Here is a 14,748-nt window from a genome sequence, read left to right as displayed (position 1 = left end):
TTGCACAGTTTTGTACGACTATTTGCTCTTCACTGCATGGATCGAAGCCCAGATTTTAACATTGTAAATCCTTATCTGTTCCACCTGGGATCTACGTCGATTTATACAGTTTAGCTTTTTTATTTATTGTCTATTAGATTGCTAAGCCACAGTGATGTTAGAAGTAGAATTTACTTTATGAAAAAAAAATATTCTTTCAATATTTTAAAAATATTTTTCGGTAATAAAAAGTTAATTGGAACATAAAAGTAAAAAAAAAACTAAATTTATTATTATATTCCGTACAATGCAAAAATAACTATTAAGTGACCGTATACTTCACGTTTTACGAAGCAGGAATCCAAACTTCGAAGTCGAGCACAATCTGCTTTCGTCAATTCAAGTAATTATTTATACAAATATTTGTTTGTTTAATAAAATAATAAGTTTTTTTTTATCACCAATTCTTATTAATTGATCATTCATGATGAATAGTACAACTATAACGGAGAAGACCGCCATTTTTAATATCTGTGTGTAACGAGTTCCAAATTAACTCGTTTTTTTTTCAAATAAAAACAATATACAAAGTTTTTTGTAAGGATTTAAAAATACAAGTTTTAATAGCCACACAAGTACAAACTGTAGTGGGTGGTATGTGAGACACGATATATAATACACTTATAATGCAGGAAGAACAAACTGTAGTGGGTAGCACTTGAGACAAGAAAAATGAGACAACTATTAATAACTCGCTTTTTTAATGGAATCACGGTTTTAATCCTGTAAAAGAATTTTTTTTTTGCTTTTTCATACAAATTTTGTAACATTTAGTAAAGCATTTGTTTCTATGTAGCCATATCATTTGTTATGAAGTGTGTCGATCGTTTTGAAAACTGGTTTTATTTACAAAATATTTTGGCCCGGCACGTCCAGGTGGTTAAGGCATTCGACTCGTAATCCGAGAATCGCGGGTTCGAATCCACGTCACACCATACATGCTTACCCTTTCAGCCGCGGGGGCGTTATATTGTTATGGTCAATTCCACTATTTTTTGGTAAAAGAGTAGCCCAAGAGTTGGCGGTGGGTGGTGATGACTAGCTGCCTTCCCCATAGTCTTACACTGCTCAATTAGGAACGGCTAGTGCAGATAGCCCTCGTGTAGCTGTACGCAACATTTTAGGTGCAGGTACGTTAATAAAGATCGCAGCAAGTCCCGCAATTGGTTAAGAATATTAATTTCAAACGGCGGGTGCTGTTGACTTATTGTTTTCATTCTGATCCGCAGTTCTAAAGTAGTGGATGTGAATGACTGAATAGTCCATTGTGAACAGAAAATAAATCAAAGAAATAATCAACTCGACTTATGTTATTTACTCGTATAAGAGGCTCTGCTATCAAACAGAGCTATATCTGTCACTGAAGACTGCCAAAATTTTATTTATGATTTATTATTTGCCTTACTTGGTAGTGAATATTGACAATGTGAATAAACCACAAATATTATAATTTTTAGGCGACAGTTAGCTTCAAATTAACTACCTCAAAGAAAGATAATTCTAAGCTGTTTATTCAAACGTTTGATTATATTTCAGCCATTATCCGGTTTTTTTTTTTCACTTGGACACAACCCCTAGTGGAAAGTGTACAAACAGTATTGGTGTGCAAAACATAATATTTCACATGGGTCTCGTGATGAGCAGTGGAACACACAGGCTTCCTGCTAGTCTATCGCAAAAAGCAACATATTTTTATTTCCAAAACAATATTTCATACACTTGCTGAATATATCATATAATATGTTTTATATAACAGTAAAATAATATATTAGAAGAAGATCTGCAGCCTTGGTGATAGAGAAGTGAAGTCATTTGTGGCTTTATTATTAAAAGTACGTTATTTGATACTTCAAAATTTGATGCATGATGTTCAACATTTACGTCATAATCCTTCTGTGCGTTTAATGGTCCAAAATTTTAACTCAATTAATCAAATAATAAACTGTTGTATGATTTGCTAATTTGCCAAACGAAATAATTTTGCAAGAAGTTCTTGCATATGATGTTAAAATTAAAAGTTCATATCGAAATAACGATGTCGTTCGGTGGTCTAGGGATTAACAAGTCAAATTTCCATCAGAACTCTGTAGGCCTCTTGAAAACACTCCTACCACAAAAACACCACAAGTAAGTACCTGGTAATCTCAATGTATTACTTCAGATATCATAACATAGTGACTAATCTTAATATATTATGTTAAATGAAAATCATGAACTAATATCAGAGATTAAGTCGGAATTTATACACTTATGAAAAGTTTAAACAGTCACTCATATACACCTCAACATCCTATACCACTTGATCATAAATATAAAATATTAAGCTGACGTATATTTAAAATTCTGATTTTCTAATCTAATTTCATAAACTAAATTAACGAGTTAATTATTTTTTGAGTTGAATGATGTATTTACAGTTTCTGGTAGAATCTTGTTGGATTAATTGGTCGACCTTAATATGATATATTTACCTCAATCTTCTTCCTTTCCGTAGGCATCTACGTCAAGAAAAATAAAACACAAATCATGTCTCATAATTTTAAATATTTAGTGAGAAACAAAATTTAAAAGACGGTTTTCTTTTACTGAAGAAATCCTTGAAAACTTATTTATTTATTACTTTCTGTAAGATACAAAATTAATTTTATATGTAAAAACTTAAGTCATAACGTTCAATGTTTACACAAATATAATCTTAAGTACATAAAACATAATTCTAAGAATAAAATATTTGTTCCTTATGGAGTTATATGACATATTAATTGAACGTGTTTACATGCGTAATGTTATTTGAACTCTTTTATAAAATGTCTGTTGAGCATAAAATTTAGATTCACAGTTAACTGAATAACAAGTTTCTACACTTTAACGTGTTTCCTTCGGTCTTACTTCTTTAGAACTAATGAGCTTTATGGTACTATTAACTTTGAAGTTGTAACCAATTTTTGGCACTCCCATATTTATTATAGGACCTTTTATTTCTACCTATAGCCATCCAACGAAACCTTCGAGCTAGGTTCATGTTTCTCGTTCCACCGTAATGCGTTAATATATATGTATATATAGAACTTCAATATATTAAAAAGTGTACAGAATTTTTCATAACACTACTCTTCATGAAGAAATCAAAAATACTTACAGTTTTTAATCGGTTCCGTATTCTATACATTTAATTAAAACTGTTTACATCGTTGTGTTATTTCTAGTGTTTTATAACATCTATGTTACACTTACAAACGTAAATATTTTTTCTATTGAGATAAAAAGAAGGAATGCCGAATAATTATTTCTGATGGATTAAAATGTTGTGGAATATGTAAAGCTAGATTTTTTCTTTCGATAAAGATATTTAAGCCTAATGATAAGTAACGTTACTTAACCCTAATGAAAAATAATGTTAGTTACACCTAATGACAAATGATGTTAGTTGAACCTTCTGTAAGTAACGTTAGTTAATCCTCATGACAAATAACAGTTAAACCTCATGACAAATAACGTTACTTAAACTTAATGGTAAGTAGCGTTAGTTAGGCTTAATGAAAAATTATGTTAGTTAAAGCTAATGACAAGTAATGATAATTAAACCTAATGATAAGTAACTTTAGTTAACCCTAATGACAAGTAACATTAGTTAAACCTTATGACAAATAACGTTAGTTAAACTTAATGACAAATTACTTTAGAACCTAAAGACAAATGATGTTATGTTACATTTGTCGATTGTGGTGATATACAGTACGGACAGGAATCTTACTTCAATCCATTTGTTTTTCTTTCTCCTCTCTTTTGAGTCCTTTCTGAGGCAGACATACATCTGTATGAAACCAGTTTAATAAATTATAGTTTCTTTTATAATATTTGACCTCATCTGATATACCATTAAAACTTTACAACATCATATACACTCCTAAAGTTGTGTACACATGCATCTACAGTCCTGTACAGCTGCTCCTACAGTTCTTCACATATTCACTTAAAATAATGTATACCTTTAGTTATAGTTACTTAACACTCCTACGAAAAGTAGCCTAATAGGTCCCAGAGCAACTTGAAAGGTTATTAATATTAGGCTAATAAATTTGTATTTAAATGAAATTGCCATTTCATTTGATTTCATTTCATTAAATCATTTACAGCCCTTTACACATGTAATTTTAGTTCCTACTCATTCTCCTACAGTCCTATACAGCTTCTTGTACACTCCTGTATACCTTCACGTACCTTGACTTACGTTATGATATTTGTTGGTCGTATTTCGTATGGCGAATTGTGTTCGATGAATTATGTAGTTTCAATTTGTGCTTGGAATATAAATGTTATGTTGACTATGATGAAAATTATATCAACCAGTCGAAAGCAAAGACTATAAGATAAATTTTAAAGCAGAAACCAACTCGAACTCAACAAACGAAATATTATTGCGTTACCTTTTCTCCAACGTCCTCTGGTGGTACTTTGCAAATTTCCTTCCATAGCTCATTGTCAGCTTTGTCCTCTGCGCCTGTCATTTTCTGACATGCAATCCAGTCGTTATTAGGTTGGTAAGTCTAAAATATTAAGCACTTGTTACAATACCTAAAGAACGTAGAGCAACAACAATAAAACATTTAAATCCATACCAAATGGTTTCTACTGATATCTGGAAGAAAGGAGGAAGGTTTGGATTACATAAACTTTGGTTACAACTTTCACAGACATCACTCTCTAGTTACACACTTGTTTAATTTGCTAAACTTTACGCCCCACGTCCAATTGTTCAAGGGTAAGTTGAGGGTTTATACGCTAAAAATCTTGGTTCGATGCCCATGGTGAAAGAGCTTAAGTAGGCCATTGTATAGATTTGCGCTTAGACGCAGAGAAACAATGTAAATTTTAACCTTTTATTGTTAACACGAGACTTCAAAAAATATATTCCGGATGTTATGTTCACCCTCAAAACTTCTTTTGTACGGGACAACTTGAAAAACATAAGATTTAATCCATATTCAGAACTTCGAATTTAGTTTTAAAATAGTAACTCAAAGAAATGTGTATGCTAATTAATTACACATATCACAAGACATTAGTGTCTGGCCTTTACACCACATTCTTTATCTAGTCTTTGAGAAATCTTGTAAAGTGTATATAATAGTATTTCAGGCACACCATATTCGCCATTTCCATTGTCGATGACGCATTTTGTTTAATCTAGAACAAATCGTATATGTGGCGAACAGAGTGCGGTTAGAATACTATTATTATACATTCTTCTAGTTCTAAATCCCCAATGATTAACATAATAAATACAATGCTAAACTTTATATGAGATCTAATACTAGTTCCTTATGACAAGTATAATTAATTATAATCACAATTCGTCAGCTTAGAAAAGGGGAGCACAATATGCTAATTAATGTCAACTTTAAAGATGAAATGTTGTAAGAATCAGTAAAGAACATGAAATAACTGTTAGTCTTCTAAATATTCATTATTACATAATATATGTGTGAAGTGATAACTTCATACAAGTAATCTGTATTTACAACAAAGCTAGCTACTACGTTTATCTGCTACTGTATCCAAATTTGAACTACACTGACCAGGCAGACAGTAGGTAGCCAGCCAGTCAACACAATCCTACCCCTCACCAAATAAACACCCTAAATGCATGTGTTTATGTATGGCATGGAATCAATACCGACTCAAATAAAACATCTAATAATGACGTATAGCAGACATTTTTTTTGTGTATGAAAAACCAATAAGGCATCACATTTAAACCAATTAAAACACTAAACTAAGCATTTTCATATAGTCTTATTTTTGAATATTTAAACATTATTTTACCAAGTATAAATGTTATTTCCTTATATGCATATTCTGTTATCATGTAAATGTTAAATTATACGTATGTGGGTGTTTAAATAATGTATACATAAACATACCTGAATCATTGTCAAACATTCATTCCGCTTTTGAACCACAATGTTATTTTCTGCAAAAGAAATAAAACAACATCTTCTGAGAAGTTGTCTTCGTTATTCACACTAGAAATACTGTATCTTATAGTAAATCGGTTACTATGAAACATTTATTGTTTCAGATAAGTGTTAGCTAATTACAAACGTTTTTGAAAATCACAAATGTAAACGGCTGACGAAATCTGGTGCTTATCCAGAGAGTTAACTGGCAATAAAGGGTATGATATCTCATCAAGAAGATAACGATAATACAGGTTAGGATATTATAAATATAACGATAATACAGGTTAGGATATTATAAATATAAAGATAATACAGGTTAGGATATTATAAATATAACGATAATACAGATTAGGATATTATAAATATAACGATAATACAGGTTAGGATATTATAAATATAACGATAATATAGGTTAGGTGTGACGATAATACAGATATATTAAAATATAACGATAATACAGATTAGGATATTATAAATATAACGATAATACAGATTAGGATATTATAAATATAACGATAATACAGATTAGGATATCATAAATAACGATAGTACAGATTAAAATATTATAAATATAACTATAATACAGATTAGGATATTATAAATATAACGATAATACAGATTAGGATATTATAAATATTGATAGTACAGATTAAAATATTATAAATATAACGATAGTACAGATTAGGATATTATAAATATAACGATAATACAGGTTAGGATATTATAAATATAACGATAATCAAGAATATTATAAATATGGTTATTGCGTTCTTCAAGTGTTACAGGAACAAGAAGTATGGGCGTTTTTGTGGTTTTTTTAAAGAATTTAACAACAATAATTATATTAATTTAATAATGTTTTACTAAGGAGCCGTTATAGAGGGAAGCACTTATGCTAAGAGAATGATTAATTAACAAACAATTCCCATAACAGTAAAAATACATTAAAACCCCATCTCTCTGTGATATAAACATACACAAGTACTTACCATTGATCATTAAGTGGCAAATTTCTTCAAAATAGTCTCTTTCCTTCGTTTGGTTTGACATGTTTGTCTGAGTTGTTTGTGAACTTCCAATCTCAGTAACTCCATTCTCAGCTTCTGATTTTATTAAAACCAAACCCAGTAAAATAACGATAACCATTGAAATTTTCATCTTTGTAGAAAATATTATATTTCTTCGTATCTTTCTCTTGTTCAGCGTTTCTGATAAAGTGATGAGATAATACTTAACATTCGGGAAACAGCAAATATTAAACAATAGTAAATCTAACTACCTTAAAAATCATTGTAACTACGACACGTAGTATCGAGGAATCATTATTAAATATTTTACTTATTACAACTCTAAATATTTGCTACTGAGAAATTTTCAAAGAACAAAGTTCGCATCTTATTGCCGCAGCTGTGTTTTTATTAGTATAGTGTTAACGCACCTTCTGCATATGAAAATGTCAAGTCATCTATAGAACCTAGAACCCATTTTTATTCCAATATTCTAATGCAGCTAACCAAACAAGTTGTTGTGGAGTTTTCAGGGTTATTCACACGAGGTTTCGCTATTATTGTCAGGATAATAGTTATTTCAATAGTTAGTAACTGGTCTAGCTAGTACTGGTCCCCACGCTAATACAGCGGTATGTCTCCGGATTTACAACGCTAAAATCAGGGGTTCGATTCCCTCGGTGGGCTGACCAGATAGCCCTTTGTGGCTTTGCTATAAGAAAAACACACACAATCTAGGTCTACTGACTTGCAAAATAAGTCCACGTGCTAGACTCACGTAGACTCGTTTATTTACGTTATTGCCTCGGCATGGCCAAGTGTGTTAAGGCGTTCGACTCGTAATCCGAGAGTCGCAGATTCAAATCCCGCTAGCACCAAACATGCTCGCCTTTCAGCCGTGGGGGCGTTATAATGTGACAGTCAATCCCACTATTCGTTGGTAAAAGAGTAGCTCAAGAGTTGGCGGTGGGTGGTGATGACTAGCTGCCTTCCCTCTAGTCTTACACTGCTAAATTAGGGACGGCTAGCACAGATAGCCCTCGAGTAGCTTTGCGCGAAAATTCAAAACAAACAAATTTACATTATTTAATAAAGAACTATCTAAGTAAACAACCCAGCAACACTCAAACTATTCTTTCGCAATTCTATAATTTTAGTAGAAAAACAGTGAAATAAGCCTTAAGAATACAGTATTTGTGTCTAACATTTATAGACACACATCTAAAATATTCGACAGGCCTAGAAGCTGCTATTATTTCTCAAAACTCAATATTTCGTGAAGCCAATGTCGCCGTCTTTGTTGTAGTAATATGTAACTATAAGTAACCTATTTCCTCACAAATATTTAAGACAAAATTTGGAATTAATCAATCAATCACTATGGAAATTATCAGTAAAAACGACTGGTTTTTCAATTTTTTGAAGGAAATATGATGACCATGATGAGTCAATTTTCGTTACATCGTTTACATTTTTAAATTAATATTATTATATCAAAAACCAAGGGGAGAATAGGTTGCAGCTTATCAACCATTATTTTAAGCACCCACAAGATCTAGGAATAAAACAATCGTCTGACCAACACCTGTAGAGCTAATAAAAGCTTAAAACCGAAAGGTCGAAATGTAAATAAAAAAATAATTTTAAAATATGTTTATACATGTGTTTCAACATTCCAGCTTCTCTTTGTTCCTAACTTATTCATAACACCAGGTAATTTACGATTTACGGAATCAAAAGTGGCTTTCAAATCCACACAAATACTATTTTCCTATTTTTTCTTTACTTTTTTCTAGAAATCTATTTAGTAGATAAATATTGTCTGTTGTTTCTTTCCAGTTTCTGAAACAAAAGTGCCATTTTAGAAGGATATTGCTATCATTAATCTTATCCATTCACTTGTTCTTTATTGAAAAACATTGCAGCAAATATTTTGTAACTTGTAATCTGATATTTCAAGATAACTATTTATATTACTTTTCATTTTTATTAAACACTATGCCTATTTTCACCATTCTACGGGAAACAATATTCTCTTTAAATACTACACAATATTTGTCTCCACTCTTCAACGGCTCCTTCTGTTTCACATCTCGTTTTCTATTCCATCATATACAGATGCTTCACCCAAGTTTATTTTTTTATCTGTTTTTTCTTCTTTCCATTCTTCCTTTGTTATTTCCTGTAACACCCTCCTCCGTTGGTATACTATTGTCAGCCCCAGACTCCCTATAACATTAGTAGCTTATTATCAATTCTACTTTTGTTTCATCTAATAACATTCAATAACTCCTTTTTTCATTTTTTTTTACTATTTTATCTATGTTTTTCTATTCTTCCATCTTTTTTTCTGACATAATCTTTTGCACCTTATTTACATTTTTCCCGGAAAATTTATTATTTTTATCTCTCTCGTTCACTTCATGTTTTTAGTTTTCAACTTTTCTTTTAAAATCTTATCTTCCTTAGATATTCTTTGTTTCACAACTTAAAATCTTTCCTTCTATTTACACTTTCTTTATTTTCTTTCGCTTGTTACATTTCTTCTTTTACTTTTTATTTTAGTTCTTCATCCAACTTGTCCTGCTGTTTCTATTTCCTATTTTATAATTATTCTCTAAATGTTTTAACTCTATCTTTTCTCCATATAACTTTTACTTCGTTTTAATTCTGATCTTATTAAATTCCACCATTCTCAATACCTTCAACTGCTGTATAATTTACAATCACATAATATATAACCGATTTGTTTCTTACTCTAATATATGAAGACTCTCGAACTTCATCCGCTTTCAGCACAATTCTTTATCTCTTACCCATGGCTCAGAGGTTAGTGGATCAAAGGTAAGATTCTATGGCAAAAAAAAATTGTGCTTCTTACTTCGGAATTGTATGTGCATTATAAGGGTGACAATTAAATGCCATTTTTAGGTTTACCGACAATATCTCAAGACTTGGCGGTGGGAAGTGTTTCATGTATCACTTCAAAATTAGGAACTACTAGTGCAGATAGCCTTTATGTAGCTTTAGGGGAAGCTAAACGAAACAAATAATCCTTCCTTCTGGATTATCTTCTTTGAATACATCCTTTCTCTCAATCAACTTCACAAGCAGATACCTTCACTCATCATCATCCACCTTACTTTTTCTTCTTCCTGTTTTTGTTCTGCTTTCTTCCACTTCTATTTCCTCATTACTATGAACATTAAACCCTCAGATCTCACAACTGTCTGCAGCTGTTAACACCTATTTACGGCTTAAACCCTCAGGATGTTCCAACTGTCAACACCTATTTACCGTTTAAACCTCTCGACGTCACAAGTATCAACACCTATTTATTTAAATTCTTAGACGTTACAACTGTCAACACCTATTTACGGTTGAAACCCTTACATATCACAACTTGTTTATTTTTCTCCACTTTACGAGCTCTTCGTACGTTTACTGTTTCCAGTCCGACTTCACTTTAACACCACATTCTGATTTCTCTCCATACGATTTTTCTTATTAACCCGCTATAAAATGTTATTTTTCTGCTTGTAATTAGTGTCCATCTTTACCCTACATGTATTTGTTTTCACGCTAAAGGCCACAGGCCACAAGTTCAGGGAAACTAATGACATTAATAAACACATTCACCCAGAGACTTCTTAACACAAACAACACATCTACACGTAAACCTTCAGTAATATGTTATTTAACCCTTCTAATAGTTGCAGTGACACTTCAATCAGTTCCAGTAAGATGCCAATCAACTTAGGTTAAAGATACCCTCATGGTTATTCTTTATAATGAATATTATAGTAATAATTCCTTCACTGTTTTTAGCATTTCAATGACTTTTTCAATTAATTTTATTAAACCTTCAGTTACTTAGATCTTATATATAACTATACTGTATTTTAGTTACGTTATCAGACAAGATTGCAGATGCAGTTTCTCAGAATTGACTCGTCTTTCGTCATGATTCGCTCAGTACATGTAGGAATTGGAGCCGTAAGTTCTTATCATGCAAAAATATTTTTCTTTATCTTCGAGTTCTTTCTGGTTCTAGAGTGTGATAAATCACCTATACATAAGATTTGTTCTCTTTTTTAAAATTATATCTGTTCTATACTCGAGGAAGTACATTATGCTAATCTAATAATGAGTTGTCAAACGATGATACATTGAGTAATTTATTTATCATGGACCCCTTATGGAAGGTTTGTCTTTCTTCAAGTGTGGTCAGTAACTAATTGATATAAGTATAGGGTACTAATATTTAATGTAACAGAGATTATGTTATTAGAGGATAGGATTATAGACGAAGGTTAAAGTTGGTCAAGTTTATGACAATTGAATGAAGTTGCCGGGGTCACTTGATTTCATGGCATACTTTCTCAAAAGTGTTTTCTTCTTGCCCTTGTTTTGGGTTGGATTAAGAGTTTCTTACCAGAGTATTTTTAGATCTGTTTAATAGTAATGGTATGTTAAGGTGGACAACTGTGATTCATCTCCATGTGGGTGGCCTTTGTAGTTTCTGTGTCTTATTTCTAAGAGACGTGACATTTGTCATATCTTTCACATTGGACACTATCTCTATATACTTTGTCAATGTTTGTTTTGTAAAGGTTAGATTATAATGTTTGTTTGGTAAAGGTTAGATTATAATGTTTGTTTGGTAAAGGTTAGATTATAATGTTTGTTTGGTAAAGGTTAGATTATAAAGTATAATGTTTGTTTGTAAAGATTAGATTGTAAAGTATGATGTTTGTTTTGTAAGGGTTAGATTGTAAAGTATGATGTTTGTTTTGTAATGGTCAGATTATAAAGTAGTATGTTTGTTTTGTAATGGTCAGATTGTAAAGTATGATGTTTGTTTTGTAAGGGTTAGATTGTAAAGTATGATGTTTGTTTTGTAATGGTCAGATTATAAAGTATAATGTTTGTTTTGTAAGGGTTAGATTGTAAAGTATGATGTTTGTTTTGTAAGGGTTAGATTGTAAAGTATGATGTTTGTTTTGTAATGGTCAGATTATAAAGTATAATGTTTGTTTTGTAAGGGTTAGATTGTAAAGTATGATGTTTGTTTTGTAATTGTCAGATTGTAAAGTATGATGTTTGTTTTGTAAGGGTTAGATTGTAAAGTATGATGTTTGTTTTGTAATGGTCAGATTGTAAAGTATGATGTTTGTTTTGTAATGGTCAGATTGTAAAGTATGATGTTTGTTTTGTAAGGGTCAGATTGTAAAGTATGATGTTTGTTTTGTAATGGTCAGATTGTAAAGTATGATGTTTGTTTTGTAAGGGTTAGATTGTAAAGTATGATGTTTGTTTTGCAATGGTCAGATTGTAAAGTATGATGTTTGTTTTGCAATGGTCAGATTGTAAAGTATGATGTTTGTTTTGTAAGGGTTAGATTGTCAAGTATTATTTTATTTCAAGGTTTCAATATAGTTTTTACATCTATGATCGAATTACAAACCTGTTATTTTATTAGCAACATCTGACTTAAAATGAAATAAAACATACTTGTTTTACAGGGTTTCCTGTATATACAAGTAGCAACTTTGTTGTTTTATCATTTTCCCTTAACACAGCTACTGGGTTTTATTGTGAACATTATCATTCTATATCTTAAATTGTTTAACAATTTAATGAAATAAATTATTTGATTTATTGTCATATTCTATAAACGTCGTCAACGTATCTTAGACAAGTTTCTTAATCTGTATGTGACATCGAACTACTGATGTCATGAAGATATCAAACTGTTAGTCACATGGAATCACTAATGTAATAAAGACATGAAACTGTCAGTCACACGGAATCACTAATGTAATAAAGACATCAAACTGTCAGTCACACGGAATCACTAATGTGATAAAGACATCAAACTGTCAGTCACATCACTAATGTAATAAGGACATCAAACTGTCAGTCACATCACTAATGTAATAAGGACATCAAACTGTCAGTCGCATCACTAGTGTAGTAAGGACATCAAACTGTCAGCCACATCACTAGTATAGTAAGGACATCAAACTGTCAGCCACATCATTAGTATAGTAAGGACTAATGTAATAAATCCAACTATGAAATATCATATTTTTAAGTGAATTGAATTCAGTAAATAATTTAAAAAATTAATGTATATTTTGACTATTTTGCTCATTTTTAAGTTATATCGACAAAAAAACCTTCAAATTATTTAATAAAATTCCAATAATATAACATTTTTAAGTAAGAGAAAACAGTTAATTAAGTTTAAAATAAATTCAGTAAAAGTTCAACTATTTGAAATTTTTCTTAAACATTTTAGAATTGGAGCAAAGGGGCGGCCTGTCCTAGATTTATGTGTTGGAAATCTGGTCACCATGTTTAATGATTCAGTCAGCTATAATTCGTCAATGTCGTAGGTACCATATGTTTTTACAAAATATCAGATTTGATGTGTCAGACCATAATTACCAATACAGTTGAAAACATCTACACTCTTTGAGTTTGTATGAGTAACTTAGCTGTTGTTTAGTATCTAAAAGTAAAATTGCGAAAATGTTACTGAGTGATATATAATTATTTTTCACAATCTATCGTTATACCTAAAATCAGTATCCATCGAACTTTTAACTTTCTTTTTTCTTTTTAAGAATACCTCTATCGAAAAAGTTTTATTTAAAAATCAGATAGCGTTATACGTAAAGCTTTAAACTAGGAAGAAACAATCTCTAGACAAATAAGTAAGTTTAATAGTTTAATATATTTTTTAAATATCTATATTGGTAATGAAATGGAATATTTAATTACTTTATAAAACAAAAAGTTTAATTGTGATTAAAATCTTTTCACTATTGATAATTGTAAATAGAACATTATTTAAGATAAATGCTATAGAAATACTGTCTTTAGTAACACCATCCGCATATAGAAACATTGCTCTTAGTAACACCGTCCGCCTCTAGAATCTCGGTAGAATTATAATGCTTCAGTAATAAACCCTGCCCTAAGAGAAATAGAAAAAGGAATTGTGACATCACCTGTCCACTGACAACACACCCTCTGGTGACGCTTTGTTGATATTTTTTTAAACCGTTTGAAGCTTTCTACTGTAAATTTCGGTTTGTGTTTTAGTGTAACACCCCTTAAAAATCTGTAAAGCGAAACGTTGAGTGTCTAATTAAATGAAAACATTTTCGTGATATAAGGTCGTTTACCTCGGGTACTAACGTACCTTATATATACCACTATAAATCAAATAATGATTGATTTGATGATCGTACTTATATTTTATTGTACGAATTGAAACGATGAATTGAATGTAATTACGTAGTTCCTGATATTTGAAACTTTCAAATCATAACATTGGAAAGTATTAATAGGACTAACTTATTACATAATTCATAAGGGTTGAAACTACAAACAGGACTAGTTTATTACAGAATTCATAAAAATAAGGATTTCTTACCGTTGGGGTCTTTTTCTGGTGATGCTTTGAGAGGGGTCTTCTTTGGAGTAGATTAGATTACAAAGTTAATACACGAGGTTAAACGCGTCAAACGACCGCTCACTAATTCTTACTTGTGGGTTTTAATTTTAGTTATTTGTGCAGCTGATATAAACGTTAGGTTTAACCTGTTATATTGCTCTGAACATTACCGCACTCGACGTAATTAAATTTCGTGTTGTCTCATTCTTACCTCTAGATGTAACGATTTTACCTCCAGATGTAAATCGTTAAAATTGGAGAATAAAACTGG

The 14,748-nt window shown here is 31.0% G+C and overlaps 1 protein-coding gene across 2 annotated transcripts; it reads right to left on the bottom strand.

Annotated features, from left to right (window-relative positions):
- Positions 1–652: 652 nt before the first annotated feature.
- Positions 653–14,748, bottom strand: LOC143239448 (uncharacterized). 2 transcript variants are annotated; one of them, XM_076480520.1, is made up of 7 exons: positions 14,457–14,748; positions 6,992–7,210; positions 5,964–6,013; positions 4,467–4,586; positions 3,794–3,853; positions 2,511–2,537; positions 653–2,146 (listed from the first exon to the last, which is right to left on the bottom strand). In XM_076480520.1, exons 2-7 carry the CDS (start codon positions 7,158–7,160, stop codon positions 2,105–2,107), a joined length of 468 nt encoding a protein of 155 aa, XP_076336635.1. In that variant the 5' UTR covers positions 7,161–7,210; positions 14,457–14,748; the 3' UTR covers positions 653–2,104. The 2 variants fall into 2 exon arrangements, with proteins under 2 accessions (XP_076336635.1, XP_076336633.1); XM_076480518.1 differs by lacking the exon at positions 14,457–14,748 and having other exon boundaries at positions 6,992–7,427.

The sequence above is a fragment of the Tachypleus tridentatus genome, chromosome 13 (genome assembly GCF_004210375.1).
Source record: "Tachypleus tridentatus isolate NWPU-2018 chromosome 13, ASM421037v1, whole genome shotgun sequence".
Classification (NCBI taxonomy): domain Eukaryota; kingdom Metazoa; phylum Arthropoda; class Merostomata; order Xiphosura; family Limulidae; genus Tachypleus; species Tachypleus tridentatus.
The sequence above is the reverse complement of the archived record's forward strand: the minus strand, read 5'-3'. Positions and strand labels throughout refer to the sequence as shown.

Coding starts and splice junctions, on each gene's coding strand:
- LOC143239448 (XM_076480520.1), bottom strand. CDS start 7,160: ATGAAAATTTCAATGGTTATCGTTATTTTACTGGGTTTGGTTTTAATA. Junction 4,587..5,963: donor AATGTTTGACAATGATTCAG/GTATGTTTATGT, acceptor TTAATATTTTAG/ACTTACCAACCTAATAACGA. Junction 2,147..2,510: donor CGGAAAGGAAGAAGATTGAG/GTAAATATATCA, acceptor TTTTTGTGGTAG/GAGTGTTTTCAAGAGGCCTA.